Raw genomic sequence first — 26,005 nt, 5'->3', positions numbered from 1 at the left:
CACCACTACCACCACCATTCTTATCACCATCACTATTATCACCATCACCATATCACCACTGTTATTATCACATATCAACATATCATTTCCGCCACCATCATCACTTTTCTCATTATCATCACCATTATCATCACCATCACAACCATCATCATTACCATCATGCACTCCAGACCTGCCTGGGCCCAATCACCACCTAAAGGTTAAAATCTGCTTGAAGTCTGTAAGATGTTCAGAAAGTTGTGAGCGAAGCCCACACAAGTGGTGTTCCTTGCGGGAGCCCGTGGATGCACGTATACTCACCCTTAGGGCCAAGCCACTTTCATTGTGTTGACTAGTGTCAGTTGGAAGAAGTCTGAGTCTTAAGATCTGGTTCTACCACTTTCAGACTCACCAGGCCAGTTTATTTTTTTTTAATTATTATTATTTTTTTTTTGTGGGACCCTCGCCAGTGGCCGGGGATCGAACTGGCACTGCAGAGGCTGCGGGCAGCCTCGCAACCCAGCGCTCAACTGCTGCGCCACCAGGGGAGGCCCTACCAGGCCAGCTTAAAGAGAAGGAAGTGAGATTCAGAATGTGGAGTGACTATTTTTAAGATAGCGATGATACCATTCGCCTTGTAAGGTGATTGCAAAATCAAAGGAAGAAATAAATGCATGAGGCCCAGTTGCATGCCAGGCGCACAGCTGATGCTTAAAAAGATAACTATCTGTGTATACAAATTGGGAATATTTTCAAATACCCATGTCACAGTTTTAGAGAGCTGACAGTCTTTGAGACTTCACAGTCAGTGTCACAGTCCGAGAATCCCTGGTGACACAGCAACACGCTGCCTGTTACTAATGCCCATTCCACAACCTGCTTTCTCAGCAAGGGTGAAGGTAAATGGTGGTAATATGCTGGCTTATTGAAGTCCTTCTTGAGTATGTCCTAAGTGTTAATGTACATCCGGTTCTCACAGCAAACTTGTGACAAGGTCCTGGTTGACAGATGGGCAGGTGGAGAGGAAGCCACTGGCTATTAACGCACAGCAACTATGTGACAAAGCTGGGGTCCAAACTTGCTTCTCTGCAATTCCACAACCTGAGTTTTCTCCACTGAATTAGTATAAGTTTGAGGATCCAAACAAGTATGTCTGTTTTTTATTTCCTCTATGATAGTTGTGTTTGTGTGCATGTGTGTGTATGCCTGTGCTCATGCATGTCATTGTGTGTCTGGGACCCATAGGAGTGAGGCCCTGGGAGTAACTGCCTGGCACAGGGCAGGCTCGCTGACTTCAAAGGGAAGCCTTTGGGCTCTCTTGTCCTGGACCCATAGGTGGCACTCTGACACTGTCTGCTGGAAGCATGGCTATAGCTGATAAAGCCACCAGCTCCCCAGAGTGAGCCTGCTCTTCAAGCTTGTCACTACACTACCCCCATGGGCACAGGACAGGCTACCAGCTCTCTCCTACTCAGCCTGCAGCACTTGTTTACTTTCCTTGGAGGTGGGGCTATCTTGAAACTCAGCTAGCTTTGGTATTCAGATGGGTGCCTGAGGGAGCTAGAACCTGGGGAGCCAGGAGGGCCCTGGGGAAGAAGAGCCAGTCACAGCCTTATGTTCCCAGAGGGGGCACTTGATGGGCTCTGCTATCCAGGAAACTCCCCAGCGGAAAAGGTGCAGGTTTTGAAGTCAAATGGCCCTGGGTCCTATCCCAAACCTACTTTGGGACACAGAGTCCAGTCCTTTCAACACCCCGAGGTTCAGTGTCCCTGTCTGTAAAATGGTTTTTAAAAATAGTGGGTGTTTAAAAGGAAAAGACCAATAAAATACCAAGGAGAGTGTGTGTCCACATGCTATACAAGTTAGCAGTGAGAAGGACAGTGAGTTAGAGGCAGTGATGGGTGAGAAGAGAGGAGGGAAGTCTTGCTCTGGAATTAGTCTGGATTTCTGGGAAACCCCTAACCCTGTGTCTATCACCAGTGTGGCAGGATCGGCAGTCCATGGCCTTTAATTCCCCATCCCTGTCTTTCCCACAAGCTGGAATCAACATGTTCAGTATTGGCTGTTCTCAGGGCAGAGGTGGGGGAGCAGTGCAGGATCTGTCAAGTCCCTTGGAAGGGAAGCCAGGATCAAGGGATGCCTCTACTTGGAAGCACTTTCACTCTTGAGTGAAACTTAGGTCTTGAGACCTAACTTCCCCAGGTGTAATAAAGAAAATACAAATATTACATTTCCTCCTTATTGCAGTTTGTCAAGACTACATGGGGTCATCTGTGACTGGCTTGGGCATGATATGACTGGGCGGCCCCCACAAGGTTTGGGGGACCAGGAGTATTGCTAGTAAATGCCACTTTGGGGTGACCTGTGAAACAGGATGACCTAGCCTTGGAAGGGGGCATGGCAGGGCACAGTGCCCTTCCTGAGGCCATGAATGGTGGGGCTAGGGGTCCTACCTTGTAGCCATAGGGGCAGGCACAGCGGTATAGCTCCACAGCGTCCTGGCTACATGTCCCGTTGTTCTTGCATGGGCTGGAGAGGCAGGCATTGCACTTGGCCGCGATGTTGATGTCCACAGGCCCTAAACGACAAAACCAGAGTGTGAGTGGCAGGTCCCCAAGTGGGCTCACTGTCATCTTTCTCTTCTGGTCCCTGCTTCACCAAGCTGCCAGCCCTCCCCATCTCCATGCACAGAGGATGGCTGGTTCTCCCAGACAGCACCACCCAGTCCAGCTAGAGTCTCATTAATTCTGCCATTGTCCAGCAAGGAAAAAGCACAGTGGGGCATCATTCATAAGCACTTCTGCAGTCAAATCAATTACTGTAATTAGCCTGATCTGATTTTGGTATTAATCTGCAAACAATGCAGCACAATTAGAAACCCTTTGTATATCTTTCTATGTTCCGGAAGCTTGGTGCAGGCTCCTGTTGGATCTCTCATTTTTCTGTCTTCCAACACCCATCCCCATGGAGGGGAGTCTGTGCCAGGCTCTGGAGGGCATCATGCCTGGGCCAAAGGCACACATCAGAAGCCGTCCTGCTGAGCCCTTGCATAGCAAGGGGAGGTAAGAAATGGCCCTGAGGCCCCCAGCAATGATTTTGAGGATGGATGCAACCTGTACTCAGGTGGGCTTTGCAACCTTGACAGTCCCGACTGTGTCCTCCTTTCTCCAGCTGTAAGGGCAGGAGGAAGGGAGGGGGCCCTGTGCAGAGCTTTGCAAGGGGGCTGTGCACTGCTGCTCAGATGGCTTGGATGGTGTGTCCTGGGAAAACAGGCCCTGCTTCATGGCCAGGCTTTAAATGATGCCAGGATAATAGGCATCAATTTAGAGCTGGGTTGAGATGGAGCTGGGTGTGAGTCTGACCATGGGTGGGCATGGTGAGCTGAATGGTCAGATGGAGCACCTCCCCACCAGCTTAACTCTGGCTTCACTGGGAACAGAGACACTCCCTGACCTGGTGTGGGGGTTGGGGGGAGGGGAGAATGTGTGTCCCAGGGACACAGTAATGTTTTAGAGAGTACTTCAAGTTTATCTGTATATCAAAATAAACATTAAGGCTCTTGAACAGAGGATGCTAAAAGACAAATAGGTAATACAAATGGAAAATTTTGGGAAAAAATTCCATTTCCTCCCCAAATAACAGACAAAAATCTAAGGACATACTATTTTTTAAACCTATTAAATTAGCAATGATTATCAAATGAGATAATATAATACAAAAGTCTGGTGGAAAATATACCCAAATGTCACCATGGGGAATGTAAAGTGGTTATAACCCTTTTTGGAAATCAACTTCACAATATGTATGAAGACCTTAAAAATGATCAGTACTCTGGCTGTTATTTCTGTTCTCTACACTTTATCTAAGGCCATCATTTTAAGTAGAGAAAGACCTTGATGCATCAATGGAAAGGAAAAAAGTGAAAATACTCTAAAAGCTCAAAGCCAAGAATTGGTTAAAGAGGTTATGATGGAAAAGTACAGCTTGGTGGTCAAGAGCATGCACTTTGGCATCAAAAAAAACCTGGGATCTTCCTGTATGGTCTTGGGTATTTATTTAACCTTAGTAAGCCTCAGCTTTCTCATTTTTAAAAATATGATCTACCTCATAAAGGTGTGAGGGGATTAAATAAATTAGTGTATGGAAAGTGAGAATTAAGTGAAATAGAACATGAAAAATGCTTAACATAACACCAGCCACATAATAAGAATGCAGTAGTTGTTCATTTTTATCACAATAATGATACTCCATCAAAATCTCATGGACCAAAAGTTTGCTCTAGTACAATGGGAAGGTGTTTAAGTTGTGAGCATATTGGATAAAAATACAGGTTAAAGTTTTTCTCAACTATGCAAAAAAGAAAAAAAAAAGAAGTCAATGAAGAATACATAGAAATGCCCACAAAGGGACTTGGGGGGAGTGGGAAAATGACAAATGGTCCCTTTGAGACAAGTCCTCATCAATTTCAGCCTCTTGGCCTTTGTGTGGCTCATGGAGAGACAGGGCACTGGTGTTAGAAGTCACATCTCCTGAGGTGCTCAGTTCTGACCCTGTGAAGGGCAGAGATGGGTGGAAGGGGGTCAGCACCTACCTTTGCACTGGAATCGGTGGGTAGGGGTGGTGAGCAGCAGTCTGTCCGCCATGGGCTCGGGGCTACTGCAGCGCGCGATGCCAGGCTCCTTGTAGCCCGCCTTCACCCACTCCGACAGCCACCGAAGGCTGCAGTCACAGTGCAGTGGGTTGGTTCCCAGCGCCCTAGGAGGCAGAGCAGGACGTCAGACCCCCTTTCACCCCCAACTTGGCCCCTACCCTTGGCCTTCCGGAAAAGCAGAATTTTCAGACTTTGCTAGACTGGGGGTATCTGACTTGAGGACCAGCAGAGCAGCAGTTCCCTCAGGATCAAAGTCAGTGGCCCCCATACTGTACTCCCAATCCCTGAGATGTTTTAGCCCCACCCCATTGCTCTCACTCTGGAAAGAATCACTCCACAACTCCACCCTCATCTCTGGCTCTAGGAAGTTTCCCGATCTGTAGGCTCTAATTATCTGCTTCTCTTGCCCGGCTGAAGGTCCATGGGAGGACATGCTCTGCTGAGCAGGCTCCATCAATCTAGAAGCAGCTTTAGGCAAAGAACGGCTTCAGAACATGCCTCCCCTCCCCGCCATGTTGCTTTGCCCTATTATGTTGAGCTGAGGTCAGCTGAGATACAGCAGATGTAGGAAGGGCTCCCTGACGTCCTTCCTTTCTACCGAAAGGCAGTACCTAACATTTCTCATGAGGAAGGTGCCCTCCCTGTAGCAGGCGGAGAACACCTTTATCACCAGTCTGTGAGTCAGTGCCGAAATGGACCTGTACAAGCAAACCCCAGTCTTGCATTAGCTCATTAGCTCCCCCACACATTTCCTCATCACTGTCCCAGTTTATTGCCTTCAGCTAAGCCCCTTTGTCTTGTCATATTATTTAGCATTCTTTGTGTAAAAAGAGTTTGGGTGCAATGGTTTCTTTGGGTCTTCCTTTTCCTTTTAAAGATCCCCACATCATGCAAGATATTAAATAAACACATCTGCTTTTTTCCTGCGAATCTTTCTCATGTCAGTCTAATTATTACGCCAGCCACCGATTTGAAGAGGGTAGAGGGCAGTGTGTTCCTCCTTATGCCACTCAGCTTGAAAACGCAGGGTCATCTCCAAAGTGGTGTTCAGGAAGAAAATATTAGAATGCCTGCTTATTTTTTTTATCAGATCCTTTACCATTCCTATTTTTTGAATGTTTTATGACAAGCACACATAATACACTAGTACTGAAGTATATACAGTGTACAATATGAAAATAATTAGGGGTACAAACAAAAGTTTTTACTGGCAGACATATGTAATAATAACAAACAACCATAAAAAAAAAAGCTGAGACCCTACACTCAGGGGAGGGAGGTTTGATCAGGGAGTTAGGAAACCAGGGTCCAGTCCAATGTGTCACTGGCTTGATAGGCAGCGTTCAGCTAGTCACTACTATTTATGGGGATCAGTTTCTATGTAAACTGGGTAGGAGCACCAGATGCAGAGTGGTAAAGAATATTTACTTTGGAGTCCAAGCAAAGCTGGAGCTGCCCCTTACTAGCCAGGCAACCTGCATATTCTTCAACCTTTCTCAGTTTCAGTTTCATTACACACAATGAGTGGATAAAATGCCTATTGCTGTAAGAAATAAATGAGGTACTTCATCTAAAGGGTTTAGCACATCAGAGTTGTGTGTTAGTTCTTAGTAAATATTGACATTGTTTACAGAATTGTTGCCTAGGGCACAAAGCACACCAGTGGGTAGCTTTTGGTAAAACACACACTGTATTTCGTAAGTCACATTCTATACATTCGGTAGGTCACATGCTCTGCATAGCGAAAGGACAGATGCTGATGCATGAACAGTGACAATATTATCTCTGGCGCTAGAATGATTTTCTGTTTTGAGTGGCGGCACACTGGGGAGAAATACGGTTACTTACAGATGGGAAAGAGATGTCAGGTCGTTGAAGGAGCCTTCGGGAACACTGGAAATGTCGTTGCCATGGAGGGTTCTGAAGCAGAAGTGCACAGGTCAGAAGGTGAACACCCAGTTACAGCTGTGAGCTCAGCACATGCTCTTGGTGTTCCAGGCTGGGGGCACCCTCAGTGGCACCGGGACCCCCACTACTAGCTGCTGCGGTAATATCTTCCCTGTAGCAGGCGGCAGGTGCATGAATATTTCCACGCCCAGCTCAGCATTGTAGGGGGTAGAGGGTTGGGAGAAGATTGGACTTTTGAATCAGATGGATCTGGGATGGAATCAGCAATCAGTCCCTTATAGATGCAGAACACTGAGTAATGTAACTTTTTTGGGCTTCCATTTCTGTCTCTGAAACACACAGAGAGAAAGCTACCTAATGGAGACTTAGTGTTTCAGAGATGACGTGAAGCATTGTGGTGGAGGCTGTAAGTTCTGGAGCCAGGCTGCTCACATTCCAATTTGACTCTGCCCACCAGGCAATGCTACCACCCTCTCTGCGCCTTACTTTCTTACTGTAAAATGGGAATGAAAGTGAAAGATTTTTCTCCAGAACATGGTTGGGGGTACAGTCATCCAGGTAGAGTCTGGCATTTGCTAAGTGATTAAACATTGCTGATTTTGGTGACAGGGTCTTGCTGAATGTCTGATACAGATGGAGAAATGGGTTCACTTCATATTCATCAGGAGAGATTATAGGGAGATTTTATTTATTTATTTATTTTTTTATACAAGAGTTGGGGTACAGGCCAATTGTGTTGAGAGGATTCACCAGAGACAGAGCAAGGGACAGAACAGGCAGACGGACTGAAGTACACTGCTGAGGGGAGCAGCGGGCGAGACAGGAGAGTTCTGTCCCGCCATGTGGGTTTCTCCCTGGTGGGCCGGGAATCGAACTCGTGCTGCAATGGCTGTGGATTGCTTCATAGGTTGCGTCTTAACCCCTGCACCACCAGGGAGGCCCTATAGGGAGATTGAGAGAGGAATAGAGAGGGGTACAGTCAGCCTTTGGGGAGTCCCTGCAGCTGGACTCTCATCTTTATGGAAAAGGGTTTGTCACCAGACACACACACACACACACACACGTGCACAAACGCATGCACACATGGGTCTGGCACTTGCAGGTATCTGAGTTCATTTTTTGACAGCATGTCCTAAGGGCCAGGAAACCTGCTTGGTATTAATCAGACCACTGTCTGCCCTGCCGTGTGGGAGCTGGGAACTATTCTCACTTGCAGAGTGGTGCTGTATACAAAGCTTTCAATAAAAGCACGGAAAACACTGAATGAACATTATTCTGTTGTTCCTGTAACAACAGCTAGCAGATTCATGGATGACACTCTCCATGGCAGGATTACTCATCAACTGCAGACACAAAGTTCCCAACCTGATGATTCGCTGTGGGTCTGACCTGGGAAATGCATGGTGGGTGAATTACTAGAGATGCAGCGGTTTCTCTAGTGTCTGCCAGGTCCTTGTGCTGTGAAAGGAAGTCCCAGTAAAGCGGAGGGGCCATCAGTGCTGATTCTGGAGTTGTAAGCAGGGTAACAACTAATGAATCTGCTCTTTTGTTTTCCTTTTAGCTGATGTTTGCTGCTCCAGATCTTTGGCTAAAATACGGATGTGAGCTTAGGCTTAATCACACTTAATACACAGCAGAGCTCTCAGGCTGGCTGAGCACAGGAGCTTGCTCACACACAAGCATTCTGAGCCACTCCCAGAAATTCAGATTCAGCGGGCCTAGGGTGGAACCCAAGAGGACTCATCTCTAACAGGCTCCCCAGTGATGCAGGTGCTCCAGGTCCTCTGACCACATTTTAATGGCCTCAGTGGTCACCATCATCACTATAAACTCCCCTTGCCCTGTACAGTTCTCTGTGATCCTTGAGTGGCAGGAGGAAAGCCATCCTCAATTCTTAGATGACCAGGACAGCAGGAAGAGGGTAACTGGTCCTTTAGAGTGTTCCTGACAGTGTCTCACCTCCCTGGCAAGAAGGGGCTAGAAGCATTTCCTAACACTTATTAGTATCATTTAGTCTGTGAATCATGTAGTTATTTACAAATCACACCAGCCCTCTCCTGCTATTAACTTGGATGACTTCAGGGCTGCTTGCTGTTTGGCAAATGCACCCAGCCCTGTTGTTAATCATTTCCGAATGAGGCCTGGGCCCCTGGAGAGGCACGAAGCCCGAATTTAAAACACCAAATGACCCAAAGGCAGCTTTGGTGCTGTGACTCCTGCAAGTCACGCTCCCATTTATTATGAGCTGAGCCGCTGAGATCTCTATAAACTGCAGAGTAACGGGGCTGTAATTTACTAGGACGATGCAAAGGAACTTGCCGACACTGCAGATTCCTGCTCCTGGCCTGGCCCCCAAAGAAGGCTCTTATATGTCAAACCCCATCCTAAAGGATGCCTGGGAAGTGGGACACATGAGTCCTCCCAGGAAGCACTTAGCAATCCCCCTTCTCCAACCAGGGGCAGGAAAGCACCTCACTGAACTGGGAATTAGTCATCCTCTAGTGCTTGGGTCTCCTTTGTCCCTCCTTTCATTCTTAGGAACTGTTATGGAAAACCTGGGAACTTGGGGGTGCAGATGAAGTCATTGTTAGAATAACATGAGCACATAACCATCCTGTATCAATTCTGGGCTGCCCGGACATTGGGTCTCCAAGTCCCCAGGAGCTCATGATTTATACAACAGAGGCAGGAACTATGACCTAACTGTGGGCTGAGATGGGTAAATTCTGAGCAGGTCAGGTATCTTGCAGGTGACCTGGGCATTAAGAGGTATAGAGTCAGACTTCCTGGGCTCAATAATCACTGATGACTTACTCTGATAATCACTGATGTGTGAGCTGAGACAATTGTTTCAATTTTAGTATATCTGCTGCCAAAGCAAGCACAAGCTCAGACAATTGATTTGAACTTTTTGTACCTGAGTTTGTTCATCTCTAAAATGGAGGCATTCTTAGTATCTATGTGTAGTATATAACTTGTGGGGGTTGTGAGCAGCTCTGGCCCAGTCTCCTCTTTCTGTAAATTTCCTCTCTTTCCCATTGGGGAATGGCCTCTGTCCCAGTGATTTGACCTCACGGGTGGAGATCTAATCCCCAACTGCCCAGTCGGAGTCACAGGGATTGGCCTGAAGCTGAGCCTGTGACCTAAATGGACCAACGAGAAACACCACTGGGCTTTCTCTGAAACTCTGAGGATTGAGGTGGTTTCATTTTATGGGGCTGCTAAGCTGCTAGAATATAAACGCTTAACCCATTAGGACCTCAGGAGAATGACTGTCTGAGAGTGAAATCTCCTCTGGAAAGCAGGGCTGAGGAGCAGAGAGAGACACATTTCTGACAGTGTCATAAGAGCACCTGAATCTAACCTCAGAGACCAATAGCTACAGAAATTTTCAGTTACCGGTGTGAGTAAATTCTCTTTTTATGACAAAGGTGATCTGAATTGATTTATTTCCAATTAGGAAGAATTCTTAACATCATTTTATAAGTCAGTTGTGAGGATAAAAGTTAGAACATTAAGAAAATGTGGTCTATATACACAACAGACTACCACCCAGCTATAAAGAAAGGTTAGATTGGGCCTCCCTGGTGGCGCAAGGGGTTAAGCATCAGCACTATGAAGCTAACTGCCATCTCTGCAGAATGAGTTCAATCTCTGGCTGGCCAGGGAGCTACCCACATGGCATGGCAGACCTCTCCTGTCTCATCTGCTGCTCCATTCAGCAGTGTATTTCAGTCAGTCTGTCTGTTCTGTTCCCCACTTTGTCTCTGTTGGATCCTCTCACCCCCTGCATCTCTGGCCTGTACCCCAGCTCCTGTGTGCATAAATAAACAAATCTTAAAAAAAAAATTCTTGGTTTTATATCCCACCTTTACTCTCTACCAGTTGGGTCACTTGGAGAAAACTGCTCAATCTCTCCAGGTCTCTGTTTCATCTGTGAGAGGGGTATAACATATTCTTTACAGGACTGATGTGCAGAGTGATGATGACCATGTAATCAAAGCACTCATCCCATGCATGGAGCATAATCAAGGTGTAGGGTCAGTGGTAACTACCGGTTTCCTTTCAGAAGGCTTTTTGATGGATATAATCAGGCCATGTGACCCTCACTTGCATTTTTTTACCCCCTCCCCTCACTTGTATTCTTAGGGTTCACTTACAACACCACCTTGAGTTGTAGTTGATGATTTCCTCGCCTGTTCCTCCTTCTAGACCGTGAGCTCTCTGAGGGCAGGAACTGTGTTGCAATCACTGTTTTTTCTCCCCTCATTTAGTACAGCATTGAAGACATCCAGGGATGACAGGTCTTGTGTTGGTTTGGTTAACACTGGATGACACACACTGAGGGTCCTGATGGACAATACCTCACAGCCTAGGTGTGTTGGTGGGTGATACCATGTAGGTTTGTGCAGTTAGACTCTAAGAGGGTCACACCATGACAAAATCACCCAACGATACATTTCTCAGAACATGGTCCCATTATTAAGAGTCATGTGACTGTACTACGCCTTTCTGAATGTGTCTCATTTTATAAATGAGAGGTTTAAGTTGGATAATTTCTTTTTCTTTTTTCTTGAGAACAGAAAAGGCAGAGTATCCTGCAAGGGAGCAGGGGGTGAAATGGGAGATATCCTCTGTGCCCAAAGAAGGGCTTGAGGCTTTCTTTTATATTCTCTTGCGGTGCCATTTTATGCCAGCTGTCTGCTGGGATGTCTGATCTTGGATGTTGACCTTTGACACAGCATGTGTCCTAACTTGCTTCCACATTCAAACTGGGATAAATTCCAAGAAATCACTCCCTATTGCTAAAATTCATAATTAAACACCCTTTTATTTTGGGTGGCACCAAAGGATCAAACCAGGACCATGGCACAGAGAGCACCAGGAGTCTCCTTTTGGCTCACAGAATGGTCTACAATGCAACACTGTTCAAAAAGGAATGGGGTTTTCTGGGAAGTGGGTGAGCTCTTGGTCTCTGAAGGCAATCAAGCAAAGGGCAGATGGTGCCCTTTATAGGAATGTGGTCGGGAGACTTCATGCAATCAGTAGAGCAGTGAAGAATGGCCCCCCAGGCAGAAAGCGCACACTTATTTCAGGGACTGGGAGCTAAAAATACTGAGGATGATGAATGACAATTCCACTGAAACAGCCTCTCTGTGCTAACTGATTCCAGGTGGCCTCTTGGGGCCGGGCTGGGGCGTGACGGCCGGGACCACACACAGGCCTAGAACTCAGTGTGGGGCAAAGAGCAGGAAGCACGCAAACGGGTAAGGAAGGCCTTGAATGTCCATGAGAATGTTCTCTTCTAGCTATTTTTAATTTAGGAGTGAAGTCTGAACAACATATCTTCATACAGTGTTTTGTGCTCAGCCTCCCACTCACCCTCCTGTTGTGTTTTCTGAAATGTATTCTTATCCACCCATTAACACACACTTTCTCTCTCTTCTTTCCTCTGCTCCTTGCTCTGCTCCTTGTTCCCCCCAACCCCTCTCTCCCTCTCCCTCTCTCTCTCTCTCTCTCTCTGACTCTCTCCTTCCTCCCCCTCCCCTCTCATAGGTCTGGTCTCTCTTCCTACTTTCCAGGTCCATTTTGTGTCTTCTTCCATAGTTGACCCTTGATGCTCATACTTATCTCCTCCCCTACCCCAGACTTCTAGCATGCCTGGGACTCTAGTCATTTCTGGAATTTTCATCAAAATAATGAAACCCTTTAGAAATGAGAAAAGAATATAGAAGCGAACAAATGCATTCCTGATTTCAAAATACCTATCTTTTGAACTCTAAATTGTAAATTTGTGAGTATCTTCATTCATCTTTAACTCACTTTCATCTGCTACAAAAAACACTTTGCATTAAAATTAACTATCAACAACTTTTACATCTGTCCCATTTTTTTTAGTCTTTCTTCATAGGTATAAATGTTTACAAGTCAGTACTGCACATACATACAAAACAGGTTTGTTTTCCCATGTAATGCTGTATGTTTAATACTTTGCCACACTGCTACCTAGTTTTTATCTTCATGTCTTTTAACAACTGCACTTTACACGTGAAAAGATATTCAGCATCACATATCATCAAAGAAATGTAAATCAAAACTAAAATGAGATCTCACCTCACACCCATTAGAATAACTATTATCAAAAAGACATAAAACAAGTGTTGGTGAGAATGTGGAGAAAAGGGAACTTATGTAGAGTTGGCAGAATATAAACTGGTATAGCCACGATGGAAACAGTACGGTGATTCTGCAAAAAATTAAGAATAGATCTAAAAACCATATGATCCAACTATTCTACTCCTGGGTCTTTATACAAACACACACACACACAAACACAAACCACCACTAAGATACCACCACTAACCACCACAAAGATACATGTACTCCTATGTTCACTGGCAGCATTATTACAATAGCAAAGATATGGAACCAAACTAGGTGTCCATTGATGAATGAATGAATAAAGAAGTGGCATATACACCAATGGAATAGCACTACTTAGTTGTAAAAAAGAATGAAATCCTGTCATTTGCAACAACACAGATGGACCTTGAGGGGATTATGCTAAGTGAAATAAATTTGATGGCTATAAGACAAATACTGTATGATTTCACTCATATGTGGACTATAAAACCAATCAACCAACCAAACAACCAACCTAAACCAAATTCTTAGACACAAAGAACAGATAGGTGTTTACTAGAGTAGAAAAGGGCTGGGGTGGGGGTGGAGGGGTGGGCAGGGAGAGAAAGGGTAAAAATGCTCAATTGCAAGGTGATGGATAAAAAGTAGATTTTTGGTGGTGAACACATTATAATGTATACAGATGTTGAACTGCAATGCTGTATACCTAAAAACTATACAATATTATAAACCAATGTAACCTCAATAAAAACAGAAGTCATACTTCATTGCCTGGTTGCATCATGCTTTCCTTACACATTTCCCCACTGTGGCACTTAGAAGTAATATTTAAATTTTAGGTTAAAATTAACAGTGCAACCAAGATCTGAATGCATAGAACCTTTCCCTTACTTTGGATTATTCTTTAGCATAAATTCCTAGATGTGCAATAACTGGGAGAAAGGACACAAATATTGTAAAAGAAATGTAGCCCATAAACATTTTTATTTTTCCTGAATTGGCCCTTATGCAAAGATGGTTGCTCCCCAATGAGGCGGAGGGTTGGCAAGAGAGCCTCTAAGACCATTTTTTATCTACAAAATCCCATGATTCGAAAATGATGATGCTAAAAGCCTTTTCATTCCCAATTCAAGCAAGCACGTGCATGTTATATGTTTGTGTACTGAGTTCCTGTTGAATGAATGCGAACAATGGCTCTGGAGTGGGACAAACAGGTGCTGAGGAAGGAGAAAAGTCTGGACAGATACATGTGGCATTCACCCCACCACCCCAGTTGACACACGGACAGCCAAGCTCCTCTCCCTTTTGCCCTTTCAAGTGTAGAGGTGCCCCAACGAGAACAACTAATTATGAACATATGAATAGACATGCAGATTCCATTAAAATGAGCAGATCCATCCCCGGCAGCAAACCAATTCATGCACAGAACTGTAAGACAGGGATGGCAGACAGTGGGCTGGGACTGAGGAAGGGTGATGGGAGTGGGAGGGGGCGCAGGTCCAGCCCCAGTGAGAACAGCCCATTTCCCATGTGTCAATTGGAAACAGGGAAGAGTACTGCTGATGTTTCCATTCGCAAACTCCCCAGAGAAGGTGGATAATAAATAAGTGACAATAACAGATTGCACACTGTCAGCGCGGGCACTTCTCTGCCCCCAGAGAATTGATTTTTAATAACAGTGCAGATGACATGTGGCGGGAGTTGTCGCTGACACTGGTGTTTTGTGGGCCTCAATAAATCACATCAGCCTGGAGGCTGTGGTCCAGACCTACTCACTGGGGGTGATTTGCCGGTTACTATGGGGTTCCAGGAAGGATCTTGGGGTTCTGGGTTAGGAGGATGGATTCTGTGACTTCCTGACTGTCAGGTCTTATTTCTCCAACCTGGAACTTAGCTTTCCTATCTTTAAAATGGGCATAATCCTTTCAGCTTCACAACCTTTTGTGAAAGGTTATATGAGGCAATGACAATGAGAACCTCTGGAGAAAAAGATTATCACTGTTCTAGAAATAAGGCTGTCAGAAAGGTAAGAAGTTGACAAGTTGCTAGCAGAGTGCCTGGCATCTCTGCTCTCGGAAATATCACTCAAAGGATCCTCCTTTGCTGGCAAAATAGATGGAAGGTGGGAAATCATACAACTCAGCTGACAATTGGGTTCAGGGTTAGGGGTGGCAGTGGGTACCTTTCCTACTTTTGCAGGCTCTGATGTGGGAAGAGCAGTCCAAAGTGGATATTTATGAAGTGTTTACTATGGGCTAGGGCCATGCTAAAGGCTTTACTTAAAATATCTCATTTAAACTTCATAAGACCCTATCAGGCAATCCCTGTCAGGCAATTATGAGCTGACTTGTGGATGAGAGGATGTACAGCTGCGAGGTGCAGACAGTGCTTGGGAAGCAGGCACTCCTGGGCCTTTCTCAGAGCTCCTCTGCCTGGTGGCTGCCCTCTATCCAGGTACCTTGTCAAGGTGTGGAGGCTGCAGGCTGCGCAACACTGTCCAAAGAGGCAGAGCTGCTCAACCACACAGGAACAGAGCGAGTCCTGGAATGGCCAGGTCTTGCCATTTTCCAAGAGAGTGTAGGGATCAGGATTTGCATGAGGAATCTCCTGATTACTTGTTAAAACTTTGTTTATCTAACAAGATACTTTATGTGCCAACTCTACAACTGCTAACTAATAGCTCTCTGGGCTGGACTGCCCTGGGCTTCTAGCTTGTGATCTCTGATGTATGGGTTGGGTTCCTCACAGGGTTTTACAGCCTTAGTATCGCCCCTTGCAAGTCAGAGGGGCCAAGCATAAAACAACTGTCATCAAAATAGTGCAGAATCTAATCACATATCCCAGTCCCTGAAAGGAGCAGCTAGCATCCATCCCATCTTACTCATAAAGAAGTAGAAACTCAGAAGAATTAGTCATGCGTTCTGGGAGAGTGGATGACCCCAAGCCTGGGTGCTGGATGGGAGGTTTGCAAGTGGTGCAGAGTAGGCTTTGAGCAAAGGAGAGAGGGGGAGGGGTGGGTTTAACAACTGCTGTTAGTGTAACAGGGTGGTCCCCAGGAAAAGGGGAAGTTCCAGGTTTCCCACCCCACCCAAAGGAGGGTGGAGCTAAAGAGAAAAGAAGCTGCAGAGGAGACTGGGGAAGGAAGGAAGCAGGATGGAGAGCCAGAAGGAGGCCTGGAAGAGGCACATGGAGCCTAGAGACACGTGAAGAAACTGCCTTTTGGTCATGGACTTGCCTTTTGGTCATGGACTGGTTGACACAGATGTGGGTGAGAGACCCGTGGGGAGGTGACAATGGCAGCTTTTATCTTGATTTTGATTTTGCTCTTTTCCTCTGATCGTTTTCTGTAGGTCCCCACTGAAAGATACTTTAGACTTGTGGCAGGCTGTCGTGCCTTGCTCTGGGCCAATCCTGTTTGGGTGGACTTTTACCCACAAGGGGACGGGTAATTTTGGGTGCTTGATTTCGAAACTATATTCTTTGCCTTTCCTGTGTTGTTTCATAATTGTATTAAAGTTCCTTTTCATGAAAATCTCATATGTTTTGTGTTAATGTGGGGGACGGCAGAGCCTATTTAGAGCAGGCAGGTTTGCAGAGTCTTGGGTGCCCCTCTCCCTGCCCTGTAACATTAGCAGTGTGGTTACAATGGAATCCAGGGCCTAGGGTACTTACAGCACTCGGAGAGACCGTAGCCCATTGAAGGCGTGGATGGGGATGCATCGCAGTCGGTTGTAGCTCAGGATTCTGCAGAAAAGGACACGTGTGTTTACAGTGTACACAGCTAGTAGAAAATAAATGGAACTGAGCAAAATATAATTGTCTTGGGAAGCCCTCCACTGGGAAAGAAAATTCACAAAGCACAGGAGGTATGCCAAAGAGGGCCTCTTCAGAAATAATTAGGTGGCAGTCCTTGCTGACTACCCAGACAATGGAGTTCTGCTCTACTTGACTTTCCTTCTGATGGTGAAGGTCTGCCCTCTGCAGGGGCAACAACAGTCCTGAATATCATTAGGGTAGAGAAGCTTGGCCTGAGGGTCAGAGGTAAAGGATAGACACAGGACACTTTGTGCCAGGCTCTTGTCAAACACGGCACCTTGCAATACTTACAGAGTGGAGAGGTGAGACATGTTACTGAAGGTGTAGTTGGTCAGCACGCCAATGCTGTTGTTGCTCAGGTCACTAGGAAAAGTAAAACAGAGGGTTATGCTTTACTATTAGCTGTATCCCAAGGGGATGTGTGTGCACTTTCACACATGCTATCCTTCCACCATCCTACATCCATTCATTCATCTATCCAACATCCATCCATCTGCTCATCTATCTACTTATCTGCCTACTCATTATCCATTAACCATCCACCCATCCACCGGCCAATATGTCTACCCATCATCCAACCATTCATTCATCCACCTATTCATCTATCTACCATCCATACATCCCCCTACCTAACTGCCCATCTGTCTACTCATTATCCATCCATTTACCGACACACCCATTCCTTCAAATGTTCATTTTTATTTGACATTTACTCAATTAATCACTCAAGCAATTGTCTTTCATTCATTAATTCAGTTATTCCATCATTTGATTACATGTCTATCCATCCATTTCATTCTAGTAGCATAATATTTCTACTTATTCTAGGACTTTATTCTTTTTCCTGTTCAATTCTTCTTCTTTACCTTTTTTCTCCACCCTCCCTCTGTTTTGGTGCTCTTTCATTCCATCTTATCAGATTCTCTTTTATGGGGAATAAGCTTGGTGAGGAAGTAGTCCTTTGCCAACTACAACCTTTGAATTACCCTTGGGATTACTATCCAGAGCAGTGGTTTTCAACCATTAGCTTCTCATTAGAATCACAGGAGATTTTATATCCTCTGAGCCTGGGTTCCATGTCTGGATATTCTGATTTATAAGTCAGCTATTCTGATTTAATTGGTTTAGGGAGGGTTCAAGCATACTATAATCAGCTGAAGCTGAGAACCACTGCTCTGGAGGTCCCTGCTTCCTAAGCAGGAGGCGGCATCTTTCAACAACCACTTAGCCAAGCAATGGCACCTGCCTGGGTCCCATCTTGGCAAGGCAGTGAGACAGTCGAGGCATAAAACTTTCAGACTGCCTGGCTCCCTGACCTCTGCCCATGCCTGGTGGCAGCTACCACTTGAAGACACCTCAATTTGAACCATCTACTTGGAACATTTTCCAGGTAACTAAAGAAGGAGGAAGAAGTGTTGTGTGTGCTTTTGGCACATCTAAGGGCAGTTACAGTTTTTAAGAAACTGGAGGCTGAGAGATCTCAGGAATTGAATTTGGAAGTTAGATAGTCAGAGGCTCATCTACCTCTTCCCAAGCAAGGAGGGTATGATGCAGAGGGTCAGGGATGTCAGGCTCTGGGGTTTTGCATGTGGCTCTCACCAACATGACCTGGCACATGAGGTGTCTGTTCCTTTCTCTGCTCCACCCTGGGACAAAAGTGCCGGGATGTTGCAAAGCCTGTACCACTGTCACACCTGCTCCTTCTCATCAATGCCCTGAGCTTGCCCAGGGAAGAAAGTTAATTGTCCCACCCTAAACGCTCCTTACATGAGTGTCAGGTGTCGGAGGGTGGACAGCTCCCTGGGCACAGCTGTTAAGTGATTTCCTTCCAGGTACCTGCAAAAGAGACACAAAGTAACATGTGGCAAAGAGGCGCTGCACTAGGATCACACACACACACACACACACACAGAGCGAGAGCGAGAGAGCGAGAGAGCGAGAGAGCGAGAGCGAGAGAGAGAGAGAGAGAGAGAGAGAGAGAGAGAGAGAGAGAGAGCTGTTTTCTCAGAGCAGCCTCCCTGATCTTCTAGGCCATGTCAGATCCGTGTTTCAACAATCTCATTTGTCTTTTCCCTCTTTAAAGCCCATGATATATTTGCTTAAGACATCAGTATAAAAAAATAACAGTACAAAACACAACAAAGCTAAAACAGACAATTATAAACCAGAGACACACTGCAGGGGAGGAGGAGGGAGAGGGATGAGGAGTAGGGAAGGATGAGCACAGGGGATTGTGGTGATGGTGCGTAGGTGCCTTGGGGAAGGAAATTCTTTGGGGACTCAATCTGAGGGGGTGGGGGGAAGCAAATAACGTCTAAAAAATGTTAAAATAAAAAATGAGATGTATACATTAAAAAAGCACATGATATATTTGCTATTTTGGGGATTAGCTGCATGACTATCTAATTAAAATTTAATGACATTTTGTTTCCACTGAGGTGAGAATTTCCACGATGGTAGGGCTCTTGTCTAAAATTATCCAGTGTTGGGCCTCCCCGGTGGCGCAGCGGTTGAGTGCTGGGTTGTGAAGCTGCCTGCGGCCTCTGCGGCGCCGGTTCGATCCCCGGCTGCTCCCCGGCCACCGGAGGAGGATCCCACATGGTGCGCAGACCTCTCCTGCCACCCGCTGCTCCCCTCAGCAGTGTGCTTCGGTCCCTCTGCCTGCTCTGCTCCCCGCTCTGGCTCTGGTGAATTCTCTCACCCTCCCGCGCTTCTGACTGTACCCAGTGCATGTATAAACAAAACAAACAAACAAATATAATAAATAAATAAAAAACATGCCTCTATTAAAAAAAAAAAAGTTAAAAAAAAAATTATCCAGTGTTGGGTCCCCCCAAGGCTACCAAACTAGGTATCTCCCCAGCAGATCCAATAAATATTGAATAAGTAAAGCACCTGCTTTGTACCTGGCCCTCACTACACCCTTCCATGGCCAGGATTCACATGTGAGGAAAGAGAAGTTCAGAGATGTTAAAACACTGTCCAAGGTCACACAGCATGGGAGTGGCTGAGCTAGGATTCAAACCCAGGTCTCTCTGGCTATGCTCTCATCACAATTCCATGTGGCCTTCACTTAGCTACCAGAGGGTGGTGGAAGAGCTGAGCCATGACTCATAGTAAGAATTCTAATTCAGTATTTAGTATCTCTGCATCTGGATACAGAGGAAATGGGCATTTCCTGGAACCCCTGCCAGCAGAAAGACTACCTGCAGGAGGGAACAGGGCTTGAATTGAGCATGTGCCAGCAGATGGAGACTCCTCCCAGAGGCAAAGTCTGAGCTCAGACCTGCCTGAACTTCAGGGTCCTGCACTGACCTGGTCACCTAGCAACCTCTGCCAACCTCCTTGGAGATTCAAGTGTGGTTGAACATAAGAGAAGGAAATCTCGTTCTGATCATGAATTACAATGGTTATTATTACCCTCCAGGGGGACACATCCCAATTCATTCTCTCAAACCCTGTTAACCCGTTTCCTTGACCTTACCATTGCTCTTAGCACAGAAACGCAAAACTTCTTTAGACAGTTTACAAGACATGCTCTGATCTGGTGAATACCCCTTGATGCAAAGCTCCCAGGTTTCTCTTTTCCCAGTCACTGCCATTCACTGCTGCAATTCCTGTGTTAAGAGCCACAAGGGCAAAGCCTAGGCCTATGCTTTTCTAGTCCAGTGCTTCTCAAACTTTAACATACATATGAGTCACCTGGGCTCTTGCTGAAAGGCAGATTCTGATCTAGCATGTCTGCTGTGCGGTTGGAGAGAGCATTGCTCCCAGGCTCCTGGGTGAGGGTGGGAACTGCAGTCTGCAGGCATTTTGAGTAATGAGGTGCCAACACTGCCTGGCATCCAGCAGACCCACCACAAAAAGACTGGATGGGATGAGATGGGTTAAAAGAGGATATGGGTAGTTTGTTCATGCCCAGAGCAAGTGAGCTCTAGGGACAAGTCAGAATGAATATTACCTTAAACGAAGGCCTGAGTGACTCTGCCTGTGGTTGGTCTCTAGAGCCCTCCTGCCACAGAACACAGGGCAGGGCCCCAGTGGTCTCAGGTTGCCCTGGCAGGTAAAGTTAAGTCCCTTTGATCTTCAATTCTTCCTTATATATCTATTATATCTACCTATATACTACCACACAGGATGCTGGGGGAGATACAAAGAAGAGACAGACTTCTATTTTCAGGGAGCTTGATCACCTGGCCTAAAATCCCTCGCCTGCCCCCCTTTGGTCATTCCCTCATGCGTAAGAGTCAAGAAGCATATTCATGGATGCATTCATTTCTCAGGTACAAATATTCACTTGCATCATCAAGATGCCAGGTACTGTATATCCCAGGGAATGAGACAGGCATGATGTCTGCTTCCTAGCAATTAAAAATCCATTGTGGGAGGGGGAAAGCAAGGAGAGGCCATACCTGTGAAGAGATGCATTCTGAATTGGGATGTATACTTTGAAGGGAAGGAACAGGTACCTTCATGGAGAATGCCCAAGGGCTTTTGCAGAAAGATGCAGCTCAGGAAGAGCTATTTAAGAGGAAGGAAGCAGGAGAGGAAGGAGTAGTCTGGGAAGGCCCTGAGTTTGAGTGTGGGACGCAGAAAGGCGGCCAGGGGACTGGAGGACGGTAGTAAGGGACACGGTCTATGGTGCTGAAGCCTTGGAGGTCAGCTTCCAAGTGCAATCAGAGGCTGTGACTACAGACAGGTACGGGGGACAGGTGTTTGAGAGCTTCCTGGGGGTGGCAGGAACCCTGGGTCTATCTATGTTGGCTGAAAAAGGGGAGCACAAATTAGGCTAGGTCCCCCACTCCAGGAAATATTTTATGGATGGTATGGCATGGAGGGAAGCTTGGAAGCAGCTTTAAACGTGGGGAGGTGCTGATGTGGGATCCTCTCACCTGGAGGGGGATCATTGATTCTGAGGGAGCTGGAGCCCCTGGGATGGCGTCCTACACTGGCGGGATTGCTTGCCACTCCTACCCTGCTTATTTTCTCCTCTCGGATGTTTGCTACAACTACTTAGCAAATTTGAGGCATGGGAGATGAGACCCAGAATAAAATGCCAACACCCCGAGTCTCCTTACTGGGATATTGAGAAGGTTAAAGATAAGCATATCTGAAGATGCATCTGTGGCCTGGGGGGCCAGTTATTTAGCCTCTCAGACTATACAACGCCAGGGCTGAGAGCCAAACTGTAGCGCTCCCAGCACAGAATCTCATTCAACCCTCTGGGCCCACCATACCAGTCTTTTGGGGTCCAACCTGGCTCTGCTGGGTATTGTGCTGAACAGTCAGCTTCTCATCCTGCATAAAATCTTTCCCTGGTTTCCAATGCTTGTTGGAGAAGGGCTACCTAACTCCTGTCCTAATCCTGCAAAGCCCTCTGTGGTCTATCCTGTATCAGTCAGAGAGAGGGGCCGTTAGGGTCAGCATACACACACACGTATAACATTTCTGTTCAAGGATGAGCCATATAATTATAACTATATATAATTACATGTGTATGATTTATACACACGTAATTATATAATTTACATATATAATTATATGCACACACATGTATATAATACGCACAATTATAAGTACAGTTGACCCTTGAACATGGGTTTGAACTGTGTGGATCCACTTATACTTTGATTTTTTTTTCCTATTATTGCACATTTACAAATTCAGCAAAGTGAGGATGTTGGTTGGTTGAATGCTCAGATGCAGAACTATGAGGAGGGTCGATGCCCCTTTGCCTTGTGCAGTTCAAGGCTCACCTGAATAATTATACTCATAATTACATAAGTATATATAATAGACATTCAACATGTAATATGTAATAGATATGTAAATGTATAAATAAAGAGAGACGGCGAGAGAATTTATTTTAAGGAAGGGAAAGCTGGTCAGCTGGAAACTCAAGCAGGATTTCTATGTTACAGTCTTGAGGCAAAATTTCCTCTTCTCCAGGGGATCTGTTTTTTTGTTCTTGGGACCTTCAACTGATTATACGAGGCCCATATCCATAGCAGAGCCAGTCGTCTCTTTTAAAATCAACTGATTATGGAAGTGAACTGCATCTACAAAATGCTTTCAGGGTTACATCTAGCTGGGCACCATAGCCTGGTTGAGCTGATTCATGAAATTAACCATTGCAGTCCCTGCCTCCCTCTCCAGTTCATCTTACAGCAAGCTCTCCCTTGACCTCTGCTTCCAAGTCTCCTGATCCTCTCCCTATCCCAATGGCCCCCTCTCTATTTGGGGTAGAGCAGGCTTTTGCACCTGTCAGTCATTCTCCACCGCCCCCACCCTAGCCTAGTTATCATCCACAGACACTTAGATCTCAACTTACATGGCACATCCCTGCCCTCATCTCCCACACCCAGTGAGGAAATGACAGGTTCTCAAAGCTTCCAGGACATTTTCCTCATAGTGTCTAACCTCTGTGATGACATCCCTACGGTGGCTCTCTGACTAATGGGGCAGACCCTTGTCTGTTTCGCTCATGATAGCGCCCTACCACACCAGCCAGTAACAGTAGATGCTCAGGAACATCACCTGTCTGATACAAATCCCAGACCTCCTGGGCGGGGCTGCACTTGGCACTGTGGAGCTGAGCAGCAGCTGCTTTAAATGCAGAATGTCCCTGACGACCTGGAATCGCAGCTCAGAAGTTGAGGAATCAAAAGGTTGCACTTCAAAAGCACAGATGCGGTTGTGAAGGAAAGGCTCTTTGTTGGAAGCCCTTCATGAAAATGCTGAGCTCCAAAGTTGCCTGTAGTCTGCCGCCCAGGCCCTGGAGGGCCCCTCAGAAGACTGCTCTGTTGCCCCACCAGCCTTAGAACTACCAGAGCATTTCTAGCAGGTCAACCTTTGAGCTGACCTGCATATAAATGCCCTGTTTCAGCACAAGCACATGAGGACAAGCACATGTCTGTCCTGCATGAAAATCCACACAGACCTGTGAATGGATGTTACCCATTCCTGCTTCCTGCTTTGCAGTGCCAACAGATACCTTACTAAGAATGCTTGGATCCACTGGATGGTGCAGGAGACAAGACTAGTTACCTTCCAGGAGGCCCCCACCCCTGACCCCTAAGCCTCCAGGTCAGGATTTTCATCAGGGGTCTGGGCTGATGGGAGAAGCTCAGGGCTCAGGCGACTGAGCTTTATATTCCGGCTTGATTATCTAAGAGCTGTGTGACCTTCATCAAATGCTTGCCCTCCCTGAGCCCTCTGTAAAGTGGGGATTTCAAGAATCACCACGTGGAGTGATTATGAAGATTAAATGGGAGTCACTGTAGAAAGTTCTTGGAGCAGCGCCTGGCACACTAGTGTTCTGTACCTTTTGAATATATGCACGAATATCTACACATGCGTAGATATGCACACATATATACCTATTCACTCACGTACACATTTATACACACCTATCTACCTCTATCCAGTAATACATGATTATTGAAAGATAACGATCCCCTTGCTGTCTAGTCTCTATTCTTCCAGAGTAATATTTCTAAAGTGAAAATTGGTTCATGTCCCTTTCCTGCTTAGAATTCTTCCGCGGTTCCCACAATTCTCCTGGGATAGGAGCCAGCCCTCCTCACAACCTGTAAGAACAGACTTCCCTTCTCAAGTTCCCGGCACACACCATCCTCTTTGCTGTCCTATTTGTTCTATCCCACGGCCTTCTTGGTTTCCTGACGTTAAGGTTTTTCCACCTTGGGGTCATCATAGAACACATTTTCCTTCCTCCTTTCCCCTTTTTATTTCCCTGGGGAACATTGTTCTCCTTCCTCTCTGAAATGCCTAATTCACTGGTTAGCTTTCTTACTGAGTTTCTGAGAACAGGGATCTGCTCTGTCCTCCCAGTTGACAGCCTCCAGCACAATCAACCTAATCAACGCTTGACTGAGAGAAGGGGACTCCCAGCTCGAGACCTGTGCTCAGGCTCTCTTAGTCCCTCCTACAGATGGCTGTGACTGCCTGTGGCCTAGAAGTGTCCCTCCTGCAGCCATCTGCCGAGGTCTTCTCTGGGCCAGGGCTGTGCCAGGGCTTCTGAGTGCTGCTGTGTTCAGAGCCAGCCGGCTCTCCAAAGCATGGATCGACCCCTCCAGCTGGCTGCAGGCAGTTTCTGCCCTTCTCCCAGGGCCAAAAGCAACAGCTCTAGGAAGCTGCTCTATAATGTGTTCTGGGGAGTCTGCCCAGCATAGGGGGTGGGCACAGAAAGCAGCAGCCTTTTCTTGGGCAGCAGCTGGCATTGCTCGAGAAGGTCCAGCTGTCAGGACAAACCAGGTCAGAACCACAGACAGGTATCTATAAGATGGTGGCAGGGGTGCTGGATTTGCTGTCTTCCTGTTAAATGCTGGTGAATATTCCAAGGAGCCTTGTGACTGTCCACCAAAAACTTCCCCAATGACTCAAGCTCCGGGCAAGAACACACAGGGACATGGGGTTCAATAGATAAAGGGTAGGTCTTCATCCTAGACAGACCTGGGATCTAACCTTTGCTTGCTGCTTCTTGGCAGTGTGATCTTAAAATACTCAGACTGAGGTAGGGTAGGAACAATGTCTGCCTTGCAGAATTGTTGGAAGGATTCAGTAAGATCACAAAGGAATAAAACTAAGCACAACACCCGACACACAACAAATGCTAAGTGGTAGCAGTGGTGGATTTCATGCAGATAGTACATTTTCCCTTGCTTTCTTAAAGCTCAGAGTGGGCAGAATTTTCTGGATTTCTCCCTATCCCAGAGTATATACTGCTGATGCCACCATTTGTGCTTGTCAGTAATTGCATTGCTCTGCCCCTTCTCTTGCATGCATGCCCACTGCCCTGATTAGATTTCAGATGAGGAGGAAGCTTCCTTTGAGCTACTTGCTGTAACTCAGGCCCACACCACTGAACCCTTGGAGCTAGCTACCCAGGGCTGGGCTAGTGTCCACTCTCTCCTTCAATTACCTCCTGCCACAAAGAGCTGTGTCTTATCCTGTGTCCTCCTGGTCAAACCCCATCTCTTTAAGTCTCTTGTCAGCACTGTGTGTGTGTGTGTGTATGTATGTGTCTACCTGTCTGTTCGTGCTTCTGGCCTGCTTCCCACAATATCCTTAAACCTAAATCCCTTCTTCCAATAGTTGTGCCTGGAGGGAGAGCTATCACCTTACTTCTCCTGTCCTTAGGATTATCAGTGGGGGGGACAGCAAATCCATCACCACGGTCCTCAGACCAAAATCCATATTAACACTTTCTGGGTATTTTCCAGCAGGCAGTGTTGCTGTCTACTAGCACTAGTTCTCATTGTCCTTTGAAGCCCCAAGGAAGATGAAAGTTTGCAGAGTTCGTTTCCAGAAGTAGAAAGCCCTGATAGTGCATATCCCTTTAAATGGAAGCAAACAGATTTCTAGGTTACATTCTTTCAGAATGGTATGACTAGATCTAAAAGGCTAGTGGCACTAGCCCTAAAGGCACTGTCTGAATACGATGAGGCCCTCCCTGTGCAGAGAGTGTTTGTGTGACCTTGGGGGCTG

General features: G+C 46.3%; 1 protein-coding gene across 2 annotated transcripts in view; it reads right to left on the bottom strand.

The window, feature by feature from the left end:
• The window catches only part of SLIT3 (slit guidance ligand 3), a gene marked incomplete at its 5' end in the record, with an annotated part of 602,061 nt that overhangs the window by 41,803 nt on the left and 534,253 nt on the right, over positions 1-26,005 (bottom strand). Inside the window, 6 exons of one of the 2 annotated variants that reach the window (XM_084244368.1) lie at positions 2,433-2,557; positions 4,571-4,734; positions 6,479-6,550; positions 16,355-16,426; positions 16,790-16,861; positions 18,266-18,334. In XM_084244368.1, coding sequence (XP_084100494.1) covers positions 2,433-2,557; positions 4,571-4,734; positions 6,479-6,550; positions 16,355-16,426; positions 16,790-16,861; positions 18,266-18,334 — 574 coding nt within the window. Of the gene's footprint in view, positions 1-2,432; positions 2,606-4,570; positions 4,735-6,478; positions 6,551-16,354; positions 16,427-16,789; positions 16,862-18,265; positions 18,335-26,005 lie in introns of both variants that reach the window. The other variant, XM_084244367.1, reaches the window with a different exon arrangement.

Source organism: Talpa europaea, assembly GCF_964194135.1.
Source record: "Talpa europaea genome assembly, chromosome: 9".
NCBI classification, from domain to species: domain Eukaryota; kingdom Metazoa; phylum Chordata; class Mammalia; order Eulipotyphla; family Talpidae; genus Talpa; species Talpa europaea.
Note: the sequence above shows the minus strand (reverse complement) of the source record. Positions and strands in the feature narration are given on the sequence as shown.